We start from the raw sequence: 14,628 nt of genomic DNA on the forward strand, positions 1-14,628 counted from the left end.
ACATTTTTGCACCCAACACTAATGATAAAGGACTGATCACAAAAATCTGCAAAGAGCTGATGAGACTCAACAACAACAAAGAAAATAATCCAGTCAAAAAATGGGCAGAAGAGCTAAAAAGAAACTTCTCTGAAGAGGAAATGCAAATGGCCAACAGGCATATGAAAAAATGTTCAACATCACTTGTCATCAGGGAAATGCAAATCAAAACTACCAAGAGATACCATCTTACACCAGTGAGAATGGCACATATTAAAAAAAAACTAGCAACAACAAATGTTGGCGAGGGTGTGGAGAAAAAGGAACTCTTCTGCACTGTTGGTGCGAGTGCAAACTGGTCTGAAAGGTTCGGGGCAGTAAAGAACAGCCAGGCCAAGCTTCCTTGGGGGAAGGGAAAGTTTATTACTCCCTGGCGGACTTCACCGACCCAAGGCGGGGGTTAGTGACAGACCCAAGGCGGGGGGTTAGTGGAGTCCGCACTGTTGTTAGGGGGAAGCAGAGTTTTATAGGGTGAGGAGAGGTCAGGTGGGCTCGTTTGGAGGGAAAAGTTTGTAGGGCGGGAAAAGGTTCGTGGGGCAGGTAGGGGGTTCTTTGTCTGAGAAGAGACTCGTGGGGGGGGGGGGCGGCGCACTGCCTGAATCCTCCAGGCAGGTATCTGCATTCCTGCCCCCCAGGAAAAGGGGCAATGGTTTTTTCTTTGGCTACTTCCTGCTGAAAAGGGGCGAAGACCAAGGGGGTGGCTCAGGCCTGGTTATGAGTGTTTTCTGCAGGGATGTGAGAATATGGATGGAGCAGGAGCTGGTTAAAGGTGGTATGAGACATTTCCCGAATGCGAGCCTGTATGAACTTTAGGAGGCAAGGAGCGAAAAGAAAAAATAAGGTTATCATTAGTATTGGCCCCAAGAGTGGGAGGAGCCATGACACTATAGGATTTTGAAACCATGTCAGTGGAGAGTTGGAACCTCTGGTTTCCCATTCTATGTCTTCGCGTAGTTTTATTAAGGCTTCTACATTTTGTTCTACAATCCCCGATTCGTTGATGTAGTAACAACATTCTTCCCTGAGGAACAGGCAGTTACCCCCTTTATTAGCTGTTAACAAGTCCAGAGCCCGCCGGTTTTGGAGAGTGACCTGTGCCAGGGAGGTGAGCTGTCTTTGTAATGATGCTAAAGACACATAGGTTTTTTTCTAAGGAGATATCTATTTTTTCATGAAATTCCTGGGCAGAAATCAGGCTGTGTCCCAGGGCCCCACCTGCCATACTTGCAGCTGCTATTGATGATGCCAGGCTGATTCCAACCATGATTGGAAGAAAGGCTGCCCGCTTAGTCCGATGTGGTGAGAATAACCAACCTAGCTCAGATCGTCCGTACAGAGTTAACTGTGGGACCGCGAGGACTTGGATACATGGGCCTGGAGTAGCAGTATTAATACACCGAAAGAGAGAGCCATTGCACCAAAAAAAAATTCCCTTTGCTGTTGTTTGGAGCACAGAAGTAACCGAAATGTTAGAAGTACAGGAATGAAAGCTGACAAGGGCATTAGTTTGATAGCAAGGGTAGCTGTGATTGGAGTCCCATAGGGGGACTGAGAGTTGGGGGGTCTGGCAAGCGTCCGTTATCTTGGTGGTAGTGGTATTGAGACTGATTGGAACTGCTGCCAGTAGAGGTCTCTGCAGGGAAGCACAGAGGAAACAAGAGGAGGTATTAGTCCCTAGAGAGTCATTTAGGAAGGCTATAGTATTCTGGATTATATGAATCCAAATTGAGGGTGTTTCAGTATTTTCAAGTGATGTTAGCTGGCTTTGTAAGACTTGTTCTGAGTGAAGGATATCTTGGGAGACCTGGACGGAAGCATTTTGTGTTGGGACATAGGCTCTATCTATGTTGAGAGTTGCACACGGGTAAGAGCTATATCCTGTAGCATATAATTTAGCTACCACTCCGGCTACCCATCTGGTGTCCCAGGGGTCTTGGATTTTAAGTTTAAACTGGTTTCCTTCCAGGAGGAAAAAGGAGCTTTGTGGCTGGGAAGGCGAATGTATCTTGCAGCTCCAATATGGGCAGCCTCCGTATTCCTCCCCATAAGTGGACCCCTTTTTGCAGTAGTCCCGTGTTTGATCATAGGTAAAGCAGAGGAAAGGCTGGTATGTGGTGCTCACCGAGCCAAGGTTAAGAGTTATTGAGATTTCTGCCGAACAGCCAGCTAGAGGGCAGTCCGCTGTGCCCACCAAATGGGTGGTCTCGGTAGATCCTGAGACAAAGGTCTCCCTAGCTTTGAATTTCCATACATAAGACACTGAGCTAGGGGAGATTCTGACAAGAAATGCACACCCTAGTAGTACCCAGGTTATTACATACATACTGTTTGTCTTCGGGGGCACGTTTGACCCGTGACAGATGGTGCCAGGAGGGGTCTCCCAGAAGTTTTACCGCTGTAGGTGTGGTGAGAATAACCGTGTGTGGGCTGGTCCACCGAGGCTGTAGTGTCTTTGGCTGAAGCGATTTGAGCAGTACTTGGTCTCCTGGATGCAGTGGTGGGGAAGGTCGGTTGAGAAGGTCAAGATCCGAGGCAGGACTAGGTAAGTACCGGTCTGCGTGTTCCCGAAGCAGTTGCCTGAGTAGGGAAAGGTATGGGAGATAACCAGCAAGTGGGGAGGGCTGGATCAGCAGGTCATGGTTAAGGAGAAAGGGGCGGCCATACATTAGTTCAAAGGGGCTCAGAAAAAGGGGTCCTCTTGGAGTGGCCCGTATTCTAGTGAGGGCCAGTGGGAGAAGTTCGACCCAAGACTTACGGAGCTCTAGCGAGAGTTTAGTCAGGTGATCCTTGATAAGCCCATTGGCGCGCTCTACTTTCCCTGAGGATTGTGGATGGTAGCTGAATATGAAGCTTTCAGGTGATACCTAGAGCCGTGGAGACCTGCTGAGTAATTTTTGATATAAAAGCTGGACCCTTGTCATATTGGAGAGAGGTAGGGAGGCCAAACCGCGGGATAATGTGGTTAAGAAGAGCCTCGGTTACCACTTGAGCCGTTTCTCTAGTTGCAGGGAAGGCCTCGACCCAACCTGTCATTGTATCAACCATTGTTAGTAGATATTTAATTTTTTTGTGAGTAGGGAGGTGAGTAAAATCAACCTGCCAATCCTGTCCGGGTAAGTGTCCGCGTAGTTGATGAGCTGCAAAAGAAGGTGGGCGAACTCCCCCTTGAGGTGACACAGGAGCACAGGTTTGACAACGGGAACATATTTGCCAGACTTTTGAGCTTAGGGAGGGGTGGAAGAAGAGTGGATTTAGGAATTGGGTAAGTGGGCGTGGCCCAATGTGGAGGGTATTGTGGATTTGCTGAATGACCAAGTCTGCCTGTTTGGCAGGTAGAGCCAGTTTGTTATTTACCATAATATAGCCCTGGGCTATTTGAATTCCTCCTTTTGACATGAGAATTTGGCGTTCATTAGGCTCATAAGTCGGAGTGATGGAGGGGACTGATAGGAAGAGAATAGGAGCAGGGTTTGCAGCAGAGTCAGTTGTGAGAGCCCTTGACGTTGCATCAGCCTTGTTATTTCCTGTGGTAACATAAGAATTGTCAGTTTGATGTCCTTTACAGTGGATGATGGCGACTTCAGTTGGAAGCTGCAAGGCCGCTAGAAGTTTAAGGATAACTTTAGCGTTAATGATGGGGGACCCCTTGGTGGAGAGGAATCCCCTTTCCTGCCAAATCGCAGCATGACTGTGAGCAATAAGGAAGGCATATTTTGAATCCGTATAGATGTTGACTTTTTTCTGTCTGCTGAGGGTGAGGGCCCTGGTAAGTGCTATAAGTTCTGCCTTTTGGGAGGTGGTTCCTGTGGGCAACTTTTTTGCCTCGATTACCTGGTCGACGGTAACAATGGCATAGACAGCCCTCCGCTGACCTCGCGTGTCTACGCATGAGCTGCTGTCTACAAACAGAGTCCAGTAGGCATCTGACAAAGGGGAGTCAGCCAAACCCAATCTGGAGGTTTGCATTTCTTCCAGGATTTCAGGACACAAATGGGCGGCAGAAGGGGGGCCGGAGACAGGCAGGAGAGTGGCTGGGTTGAGAGAATTAGACTGAGTGAGACTCACCAGGGGGTTTTCAATAAAGAGCATATGGAAATCCTGTAAACGGGAAGAGTGGAGAGCTAGCGGTGAGCGGTGAGACAGGAGGTCGTGTGAGGAATGCACTTGGATGGGTCTTCCCAGAGTAAGTTTGAGGGATTCCCGGGTTAGTAGAGCTGCCGCCGCTAGGGCTCTAAGGCAGGGTTGCCAGCCCCTGACGGTGGGATCCATTTGCCTGGAGAGATAAGCGACAGGACACAGGGCTGGGCCCAGAGGCTGGGAAAGGACACCTGCCACAACACCCCGATGTTCGTCTGTGAACAGGAGGAAAGGCTTTTCTGGGTCAGGAAGGGCAAGGGCAGGTGCCTTAAGAAGGGTATTTCTGAGTAAAAGGAAGGCTCTGAGGACCTCCCCGGGAGATTGGAGAGGGCCTTCCGGGGAGGCTTTTGCTGCATCATACAGTGGCTTGGCTAGGAAAGCAAAATTAGGGATCCAGTGTCAGAAGAATCCAGCCAAGCCTAGGAAGGAAAGGATTTGTTCTGCCGATTCAGGGGAGGGAAGGTCCCGGATTGTCTGCTTGCGGTCCACCGTCAGCTGTTTGGAGGAAGGAGTTAGTCGAAGACCCAGATAGACAACTGTAGGGACTGAGAGTTGCACTTTAGATGGGGACACACGGTATCCTTTTGAGGATAGGAAGTTGAGAAGTTGTGCAGTGTGTTGCTGAGATTGTAGTAGGGAAGGACTGCAGAGGAGGAGGTCATCGACATACTGGAGGAGAGTGCTGGGTTGAACATTACATGACGAGAGATCATTAGCTAATGCCTGGCCAAACAGATGAGGGCTGTCCCGGAAACCCTGAGGCAGGACTGTCCAGGCCAGTTGCTGGGAGGTGTGTGCGACCGGATCTTCCCAAGTAAAAGCAAATAGAAAATAGCATTGAGGATCCAGAGGGATGGTAAAAAAGGCATCTTTGAGGTCAAGTACAGAGAAGTGTGTAGTAGAAGACGGTATATGAGACAGAAGGGTGTAGGGGTTTGGCACTACAGGATGGATAGGAACTACTGCCTCGTTGATGAGGCGAAGGTCTTGAACTAGGCGATAAGAACCGTCAGGCTTTTTTACAGGGAGAATGGGAGTATTACAGGGCGAGTTGATAGGAATAAGGAGTCCCTTTCCCAGGAGTCGTTGGATGATGGGTTTGAGACCCTGACGATGAGTGAGGGAAATTGGAAACTGGGAGCGAGAAGGAAAGGAAAAGGGATCCTTAAGGCGGATGAGGACAGGGGTATGATGGGTGGCAATAATTGGGGTAGAGATATCCCATACTTGTGGGTTAACTAGGTCTGGCGGTAGAGGGGTGTCCTGGGTTTGGGGATTGCAGTCAGGTAGCAAGGGGAGGATAAAAGCTTCAGCTGGGTTAGGAGACCATGAGATCGCAGCTCCCAATTTTGTCAGCAAATCCCGTCCTAATAAGGGGGTGGGACACGTGGGCATGACTAGGAAAGAGTGGACCAGTGTTTTGTTATTAAGCTGACATTGGAGAGGTCCAGTGCTCCTGGGCTGAGAAGGAAGGCCGTCAACACCCGTAACCAAGACCTGAGAAGGATAAGTTTGACCGGAGTAGGTGGGGAGGACAGAGAAGGTAGCCCCCGTGTCAACCAAAAAGGAGGTCGATTTACCTGCTACCTTGAGCGTCACCCTGGGCTCCTCGAAGGTTATCGGAGTCGATGAGTCCGGGCCTCTTCAGTCCTCTGGCGCCAAACCCAAGAGCGCTGGTGGAAGTGTAGCAGGGGCTGGAAGGACTGGCCCACCACGACTAGGCGCGACGGGACAGTCACTTTTCCAGTGACCCTGGACGCTGCAGATGGGGCATGGTCCTGGCGGAGGGCGGGGGTTGGGGCAATGTTTGCACCAGTGGCCCTCCAGGCCACACTTGAAGCAGGCTCCCAGCGGAGGTCGGTTGGGGCCCATGGGGCCCATTGTCCTCTGTCTGGCGGCAGACGCTGTGGTCGTTGGAGGAGCAGGGCATGATGGCCTCAGGGCAACTACTAGGGCCCGAGCTTGAAGCTCAGCCTTTTGGCGACTGCGGAGTTCCCTCTCTGTCCTGTCCTGTTCCTCCCGGTTGTTAAATACTTTAAAGGCCATGTTCAGCAGATCCGGGATAGGGGTTTGAGGACCATCCTCAGCCTTTTTAAGTTTTTTTTTAATGTCAGGGGCTGACTGAGATATAAAATGGGTAGCCAGAACTGTGGCGCCCCCGGTCGAGTCAGGATCAAGCCTGGTATAGCGCCGAAGCACCTCAGTCAGGCGGCTGAGGAAGGCAGCAGGGTTTTCTGAGGTAGATTGGGTAATTTCTCTGAGTTTATCAAAGTTTACACTTTTATGTGCGGCTGCTTGGAAACCAGCCAGGAGACAGGTAATGAAATGGTCTCTCTGAGCCCTGCTCCCTCAGCCGGAGTTCTGTGTCAGTCTGGTAATTCCACCCTGGCTCTTGGCGGGGAACAGCTTCAGAGCCTGGGGGCATGGTTGTGTCAGTCAAATGGACCTGATCTGCAAGGTCTTGGGCAGACCAGTAAACACTTTCCTTCTCTTGCAAGGTTAGGGTGGAGGAGAGGATAACGTAGATATCATGCCAAGTAAGGTCATAAGCCTGAGTTAGGTATCGGAATTCCTTGATAAAGGTTGTGGGGTCATTTGTGAAAGATCCAAGACATTTTTCAATTTGAGAAAGGTCAGAGAGAGAGAAAGGAACGTGGACCCGGACAACGCCCTCTGCCCCAGCAACCTCCCTCAAAGGACACACAAGAGGCCAGTCCCTAGACCGAGTGTGGTGGCTTGGAGGTGAGAGGGGGGTTGGAGGGGTGGGAGTTGAGGGTTTTTCAGTTAGTACTGGATGTTCCTCTTGTCCGGGATAAGGAGGAGGGTGGGGAGCATAGGAGGTGAAGTGAGAGTTTCAGGAGGATCAGTGAAGGCGGATGGAGAGTCGGAGGATGAGGTGCTAAGAGAACCCACGGAGACTTTGTTAGACCGGGTTGGGGTATTGCGGGCAAGTAGAACCTGGAAAGTGTGACAAGTTTTAAGGAAGGAGGGACGGGAGCGCAAGAGAAAGAAGGCCTGGACATAAGGGATCTCTGACCACTTTTCATTGTGGAGACAGAAATTATGTAGGTCTGTAAGGACCGAGAAGTCAAAAGTGCCATGCTCGGGCCAGTGGGAACCATTGTCTAATTGATACTGAGGCCATACAGTGTTGCAGTAAAAGACCAGACGCTTAGGGCGTATATCCGGCCTAAGTCCCAACGGATTGAGATTTGAAAGAAGGCATTCCAGTGGAGTGGCTGGGCTTGGCTTAGAATTTGCAGACCCCATGGCTAACCCGGCTCCTTTTCCCAACCGACAGGGGGCACAGTGTCAGGAACACAGCGTCCCACGAGCCTGACCTGGCCTACAGGGGGCACAGCCCCGGATCTCGGAGTCCCCCGGTCCGGTTCTGGCCAACAGGCAGGGGGCAAACAAGCGAGGGGGACGTCTCCACCGCTCGGTTGTTGCCTAGACAGGGCACCTAGTCTGGACGGGCGTCCCCAAATCCAGGCCTAGGTGTAACAGTGGGTCTGCTGATGTGGGCCCACGGTTTACAGGACAGCCGACCAAAACAGGAGGTTAGGAAAGGAGCCGAATAGCCAGAGGTGAGGGCCTCCCAGGAAGGAGGGTCAGGCAGGTGACTTACCCCAAGGATTAAGGCCTGTGGTGGGTGTGAGGCGTCTGCAATGGAGAGGAGAGGTCCCAGGGACTAGAAGGCGGCCCCGGCGCCAGGGGACACAGCCTTCCCGGGTTTGCAGCACCAAGATGAAAGGTTCCGCGCGGTAAAGATCAGCCAGGCCAAGCTTCCTTGGGGGAAGGGAAAGTTTATTGCTCCAGGGCGGACCTCACAGACCCAAGGCTGGGGTCAGTGGAGTCTCCAGGTTGTTAGGGGGAAGCAGAGTTTTATAGGGTGAGGAGAGGTCAGGTGGGCTCGTTTGGAGGGAAAAGTTTGTAGGGCCCAAAAAGGTTCATGGGGCAGGTAGGGGGTTCTTTGTCTGAGAAGAGACTCCTGGGGGGGAGGGGGGAGACACACCACCTGAATCCTCTAGGCAGGTATCCCCATTCCTGCCCCCCAGGTGGGCTTCCTGGTTGGCTCCTGCATTCCAGCCCCCTGCATGGACCTTTCAAGGTCCAACCACTATGGAGGGCTGTGTGGAGATTTCTTGACCTACTAAACATAGAGCTTCCATATGATCCAGAAATTCCACTCCTAGGTATTTACCCAAAGGACACAGAAACATCAATTCCAAAGAACACCTGCACCCCTATGTTTATAACAGCACTGTTTACAATAGCTAAGCTTTGGAAACAACCCAAATGCCCAAAAATAGATGACTGGATCAAGAAGATGTGGTACATATATACCATGGAATATTACTCAGCATTCAAAAAAGATAAACACATGCAATTTGCAGCAACATGGATGGCGCTGGAAGGGATCATGCTCAGCGAAATAAGCCAGAAAGAAAAAGAAAAATACCGGATGGTCTCACTCATAGCAGGAATCTAGAAAACTTAAATAAGGGACCTGGAAAATGAGTAACTATAAGAACGTGAAAATCAAAATCAACAAAAAACTATGAACCAGAGACACTTTTGGGGAGGTGGGGGGCGGGAGGGGAGGGATTGGGGTCAGAATGGGGGGGTTGCAATTGTATGGGGAATATAAAATAAAATTTATTATTAAAAAAATAATAATAAATAAATAAATAAATAAATAAAATTTAATGCAAATAAGAAAAAAAATAAATAGAAACACGGAACGCAATTATCTGTGGCGCTCTGGGAGATGCATTGGAACCAGAAACCCGAGAGCCCCATGGTCTCAGCTAAAGACTCAGAGATGGGTACGGGCTCGCCCGGGAATCCAGCGCCAGGCCGGGGGTGGAGAGGAGGGGCCGCAGGGTGCCTGGGGGCGGAGGGGACCGATGTGGCAAGCTGAAAGGTTGGCTGAGCGCGCCCTAAGTCCGCGGGGCCAAAAGTTGGAAATGGATCCGTCCCTTTGGAGCGCAAATGAGAGTTGCCAGGGGCAGCTGGAGAGAGCGTGCGAGGTGCGGGGCGGGCCGGGGCGGGGCGGGGCGGGTAGAGGCGGGCTGGGGCGGGCGGTGTTGCCAGCGCAGAGCAAAGCCGGGCAGTGGCATCTCCTGCTCAGAGCGCGGAGAGCTTGCTGGCGTCCCGGGCGCGCCCTCAGCGATGGACTCCCTGGCGGCCGCCCTCTGGGGCGGGCTCCATCTCCGCACGCTGCTGTTGGGTGCCGTGGTGTTTCTGCTCCTTGCTCATTTCCTCAAAAGAAGGGCCCCAAAGAATTACCCGCCAGGACCCCCGGGCCTGCCCTTCTTTGGCAACTTCTTCCTCTTGGACTTTGAGAAGTCGCATGAGGACATTCAGCCGGTAGGAGAGGGCCGAGGTCCTGACTCTGACCTGCAGGGCGAGGACCTTCCGTGCGGGGGTGGGTGGCTGTGCCTTCCTGCCTGTAAATTGGGAAAACCTGCTTTGAACCTCACAGGCAACTGGGGTGACTCCCCTGCCCTTTCTGAAAGGGAACTGCTAAGAAAAGGAAATCTTTCCCTGTTCAGGAGTCATATACCTGGAAATGTAAAGTAAATAACAAGTTTGCTTCCTTAATAAACATATCTAAACAAGGTCTGGCAGCCTGCTAGGCTGGTTGATCTCCCAGGCCATCCTCAAAGATCCATATCCTTCCCCTTTTCCTGTGTCAAGAATTTGTATGCTAACTAACCAGTGTTATCAGTGTAAGATGGTTATGTATAAAAGAAACCCTTTGTCCCTAGACTGGTGCTCAGATCTTATGGGACTATCCAGGTCTGGGACCTCATGCATGCGTAATAAAGCTTCTCCTGCCCTCACCATTCCTGAAGTACCCCTTGCTCTTCCCATGCCTGGGTAAAAGGCTAGAATTTATTTCTGCAATATTTTTAGGGGTGAAATATTGCAAGTCACTGTGTAAGTGTGCCAGGCATATTACATTCTTGAACTCATTTAATTGTGCAGCCTGTTAAATATGCTACTAAGAGTGTGACTGGCACATTGGAACGTGCTATTTGTAATATGACCACTTTGTCCTCTTTAATATTATTATCCCTGGGGAAGAAATGCTATATACCTTCCGTTCCCAGTGCTACATCTCCCATGTGTAAAATTGTTACAGAGCAGCCCCGATATTGAACGGGTTCCTGGCTTTAGGACATCCTTTTCCCCCTAACAAAATGATGATAATATTATCTAAATTCTTACCACTTTTCAAGTGGACTGCCCACAATCACTTTAACTGGGTTCTTCAGCTTGAGTCTCCTCTCCCTGCTATCTTTTCTCACTAAAGCAATTCTTTTAAAATGTTGTTCCTCTGCTTAAAATTTCTTAGTACCTCCCATTGCCTGCCAAATTAGAGTCCTTAGGGAGCCACATCTAACCCTCCTTGACCCAGCCTTCCTCCACCTCTTCCCACTAGGGTTCTCTAGCCTTGGTCACTCTGAATTCCTTAAAATTCCCTCCAATATTCAATGTTCTCTGGAGAATCCTCAGCTGATTTCCCACCTCTCAACACAGGTAGCTTGCTGAGAGAATACTGTGTGAGGTGGTGCAACAGGGTGGTCCCCAGGAAAGGGGGAGGTTCCCTGCCCCACCCAAGGGAGGGTGGAGCTGAGCAGGAAGAGGAGAAGCTGGAGAAGAGACTGAGGAAGGAAGCAGGATGGAGCCAGGAGACCTGGAGGAGGCGCATGGAGACTAGAGACACGTGAAGAAATTGCGCTTGTCTTTTGGTCGTGGACAGGGTGACACAGATGTGGGTGAGACCCATGGGGAGGTGACAATGGCAGCTTTTATCTTGATGTTGATTTTGCTCTTTTCCTTCCCGGCTTGTCTGGTTGTTTCTGACTCTTTTCTGTGGGTCCCCACTGGAAGATGCTTTAGACTTGTGGCAGGCTTTGGGGCCTTGCTCTGGGCCAATCCCATATGGATGGACTTTTACCCACGAGGGGATGGGTAACTTTGGGTGCTTTATTTAGAAACTAGACTCTTTGCCTTTCCTGTATTGTTTCCTAGTTTTATTAAAGTTCCTTCCCATTAAAGTCTCATGTTTTGTGTTGATGCGTGGATGGCAGAACCCATTTAGAATAGGCAGGTTTGTGGGGCTTGGGCTGCCCCTCTCCCTGTCCTATAACAGTGGTTGTGAAGATGGTGGCTGGTCAGCATTTAAATGGCTTAAGTAGGTACACAACAAATGTTAGTTTAGTTTCCTAGAAATACCTGCAATATTTTAAACACATGCCTATGTGTTCAGTCACAACCTTGAGGTCTCATGTGCTTCCCAAGCTAACCTAAAATGGACCCCAGCACCTGGAGAGCAGGGAGAGGAAAAAGGGTCAGGTCTCTCTAAGTCTCTCAAGTTTGGTAGGTGGCAGTTTTACAGAACATGGGACCTAACAAAGATTGTCTTGCAGAGATGACAAATGTCCCATGCATGCTTTAAAAAAATGTATATTCTCTTTTTGGGCTGATTGTTATGTATGTGTCAACTAGATTTTTTTTTTAAGATTTATTTATGTATGCATACAAGAACTGGGGGACAGGCCAGAGGTATGGGGAGTGGTGAGAGGATTCACCAGAGAGCGGGGAGCAGAACAGGCAGACTGACTGAAATACACTGCTGAGGGGAGCCGCGGGCAAGACAGGAGAGGTCTGCTGCGCCATGTGAGTCACCTCCCTGGCTGGGGATCGAACTTGTGCTGCAGTGGCTGCAGGATAACTTCATAGTGCTGTGTCTTAACCCGTTGCGCCACCAGGGAGGCCCCCCTGTGTCAACTAGATCTTATTGAATGATTGTATTGTTTTGTTTCTCTATATCCATGCTAACTTCTTGTCTACTGATTCTATAAATTACTAGAAGAGGCATGTTGAAGTTTTCAGCTATGATTCCCAGTTTCTCTTTTTCTCAATTTAGATCTGGTAGGTTTTCTCTTTATGTGTTTGGCAGCTCAACTATTTGTTGCATATACATTAAAATTGTTATGTCGTCTTGATGAACTGACTTTTTAAAAAAATCAGTATATAATGTCCCTCTTTATCCCTAGTGATTTTCTTTACCTGAACTTTATCTGATGTTATATAGCCATGTCAGCTCCCTTTTGATTAGTATTTGTATGGTATGTATTTTTTGCCTGAATCTACTTATACCAGTATACTTTAAATGAATTTTTTACAAATAACATATAGGTGGGTAATACCTTTTCATTCTATCTTTGTCTTTTAATTGGTGAATTTACATCATTTATATTCAACATAATTATTGCTATGTTAGGAATAATTCTGCTAATTTTATTTTTAATTTTTCCTCTTTTTAATTTCTCCACTATCTGATTTGGAAATTCATATTTTCTTTCATTAGTTTCATATCCCTTTCTGCCAGCATTTTAGCATTTATCATCATGTACTAATACCTTAGATTTTTCTGCAGTCAACTCCCAAGAGACTTTGACTCTCTAAAGATGCATGCTATCATATTGATCTTTGTACTGCTGGGCATACTTCAATAATGATGTCAGAAGATACTAGGCAACTCTTAACCAACAAAACTCATAAACAATTAAAGCCTATTGAATTAAACGTGATTTTAATTTCAACTGATTACTTCTCAGAAACCAGGGATAGTCCCCTAAGAATGACCTGTGAGAGCAGGATCCATAGCCAAAATTTGTAGGCCCCAGGAGGTTGGTGAACCCCTGAAACAGCATGCATGTGTAACTGTATTCATGTATTCAGGGTTTTCTGAAGAGTAAATCCATGACATAACACTAGATTTTCTAAGCATTTTATGACTCAAAAAAGGCTACCAACCACTGTCATGACTTTTTTCACTGTCATGAAGTTGTGCTTAAGACCTCTGTTTTTTTCCTTATTTTGCTTTATTGGAGAGAAATACACTTTATGAAAACAATACATACACAATGAGCCAACAATATAAATTAAAATTTAGTGAATGAAAGATTCTTACCCTTCATTTTGCCTAAGAACCCATACACAACTTTTTATTGGAGCTTCTATATACCAATGAGCAAAAAATTAATTTCCCTCACAAAAAATATTAGGGTATATAGCTAGGCATTTTTTTAAAAAAGACATAATATTAGAGGAAATATAGAAATTTAGAAAAATAGAAACAACATGTATTGCATTTTTTTCTTTTTTTTTTTTATTTTTTACCTATTAGACTGGTATATACACACACACAGCTCAGTACAAGGAACAGGGGTGGGGGGTACTGCAAAACAGACCCTCTTATCTTCCACAGGTGGGAGTAAGAGTTGGTACACTCTTCTCCTGTCCTCTCTTTGTGTCTTTGTCTTGTTGGTTCTTGAGTTCAAGCACTTAGATTAAGTTGTATCATCTGAACTTTATATCTCCTGCATGGTTTAATCACAGTTTAATCGACTCACTAGTACTCCACTTCTAATTTATCTCTATGTCAAATATTTATTTACTTATGTTTTCAAATATTTGACCCTACATTTGGAATTCCATCCCTCTTATTAAATTTACTATCTCCTATTTCTTTAGTTTGTCTTTTATAGCCCCTATGTCAATCCTTTTTCTTGTTCTATTTTCATTTCTGATTTAAAGCCTCTTTTAGCCTCCTGAACCACCTTATTTTTAACCTTTGTTCCAATAGTTCTGTTCTTTTTTTTTTTTTAAATAATTGGATTAATGTTGCACTTTGAAAAGAATGCTCTACCATATGAAGTCTTCTCAGATGCACTCAGAGTCATGTATCTACATCCATGTAAAGCAATTGGCAGTATACTTGGCACAGTGCGCTTAAGAATTGTTAGATTGGGGTCTCCCCAGTGGCGCAGCGGGTTGAGCGCAGTGCTGTGAAGCTGCCCACAGCCCCTGCAGCGTGGGTTTGATTCCCGGCCAGCCAGGGAGATACCCACATGGCATGCAGACCTCTCCTGTCATGCCCGCTGCTCCCCTCAGCAGTGTATTTCAGTCAGTCTGCCTGTTCTGTTCCCCGCTCTGTCTCTGGTGAATCCTCTCACCCCCCACATCTCTGGGCTGTACCCCAGCTCTTGTATGCATAAATAAATAAATCTTTTTTTAAAAAAAAGAATTGTTAGATTGTACCATTGTCCATGCAGTGACTTCAGGAGGTCATTCAGCCTGTCCATGGCTACACAGCTGATTACACCACACCATTTTTGATCCAATTCTGTTTGATCAGAAATAGACATGGGCAAAAGTTAATTTCTGTAAATATTTATGGAGTGCTCAATCCCTCCCAAGTATAAATTGAGATTCTAGGCTGTATGCATTGTCAGTGAGGAGTCATTTTGCTTAAGCTGAGATTTTCACCTGTTCCAAAATCATGCTTATCAAATTAGTCAAGAACTCCTTTTGTAATTTCGAGAGTTCATCAAGGCATTCAGCAAAATGAAATAAAAAATCTGCTTGATT

The 14,628-nt window shown here is 47.6% G+C and overlaps 1 protein-coding gene across 1 annotated transcript in view; it reads left to right on the plus strand.

Moving 5' to 3' along the window:
* Nucleotides 1-9,351: 9,351 nt before the first annotated feature.
* LOC311177728 (cytochrome P450 2J2-like) overlaps nucleotides 9,352-14,628 on the plus strand; it is a gene marked incomplete at both ends in the record, with an annotated part of 33,563 nt that continues 28,286 nt past the window's right edge. The window contains one exon of the mRNA XM_084243993.1: nucleotides 9,352-9,549. Within this exon, the coding sequence (XP_084100119.1) occupies nucleotides 9,352-9,549 (198 nt within the window). The remainder of the gene's footprint in view (nucleotides 9,550-14,628) is intronic.

This window comes from Talpa europaea, assembly GCF_964194135.1.
Source record: "Talpa europaea genome assembly, chromosome: 9".
Taxonomy (NCBI): Eukaryota; Metazoa; Chordata; class Mammalia; order Eulipotyphla; family Talpidae; genus Talpa; species Talpa europaea.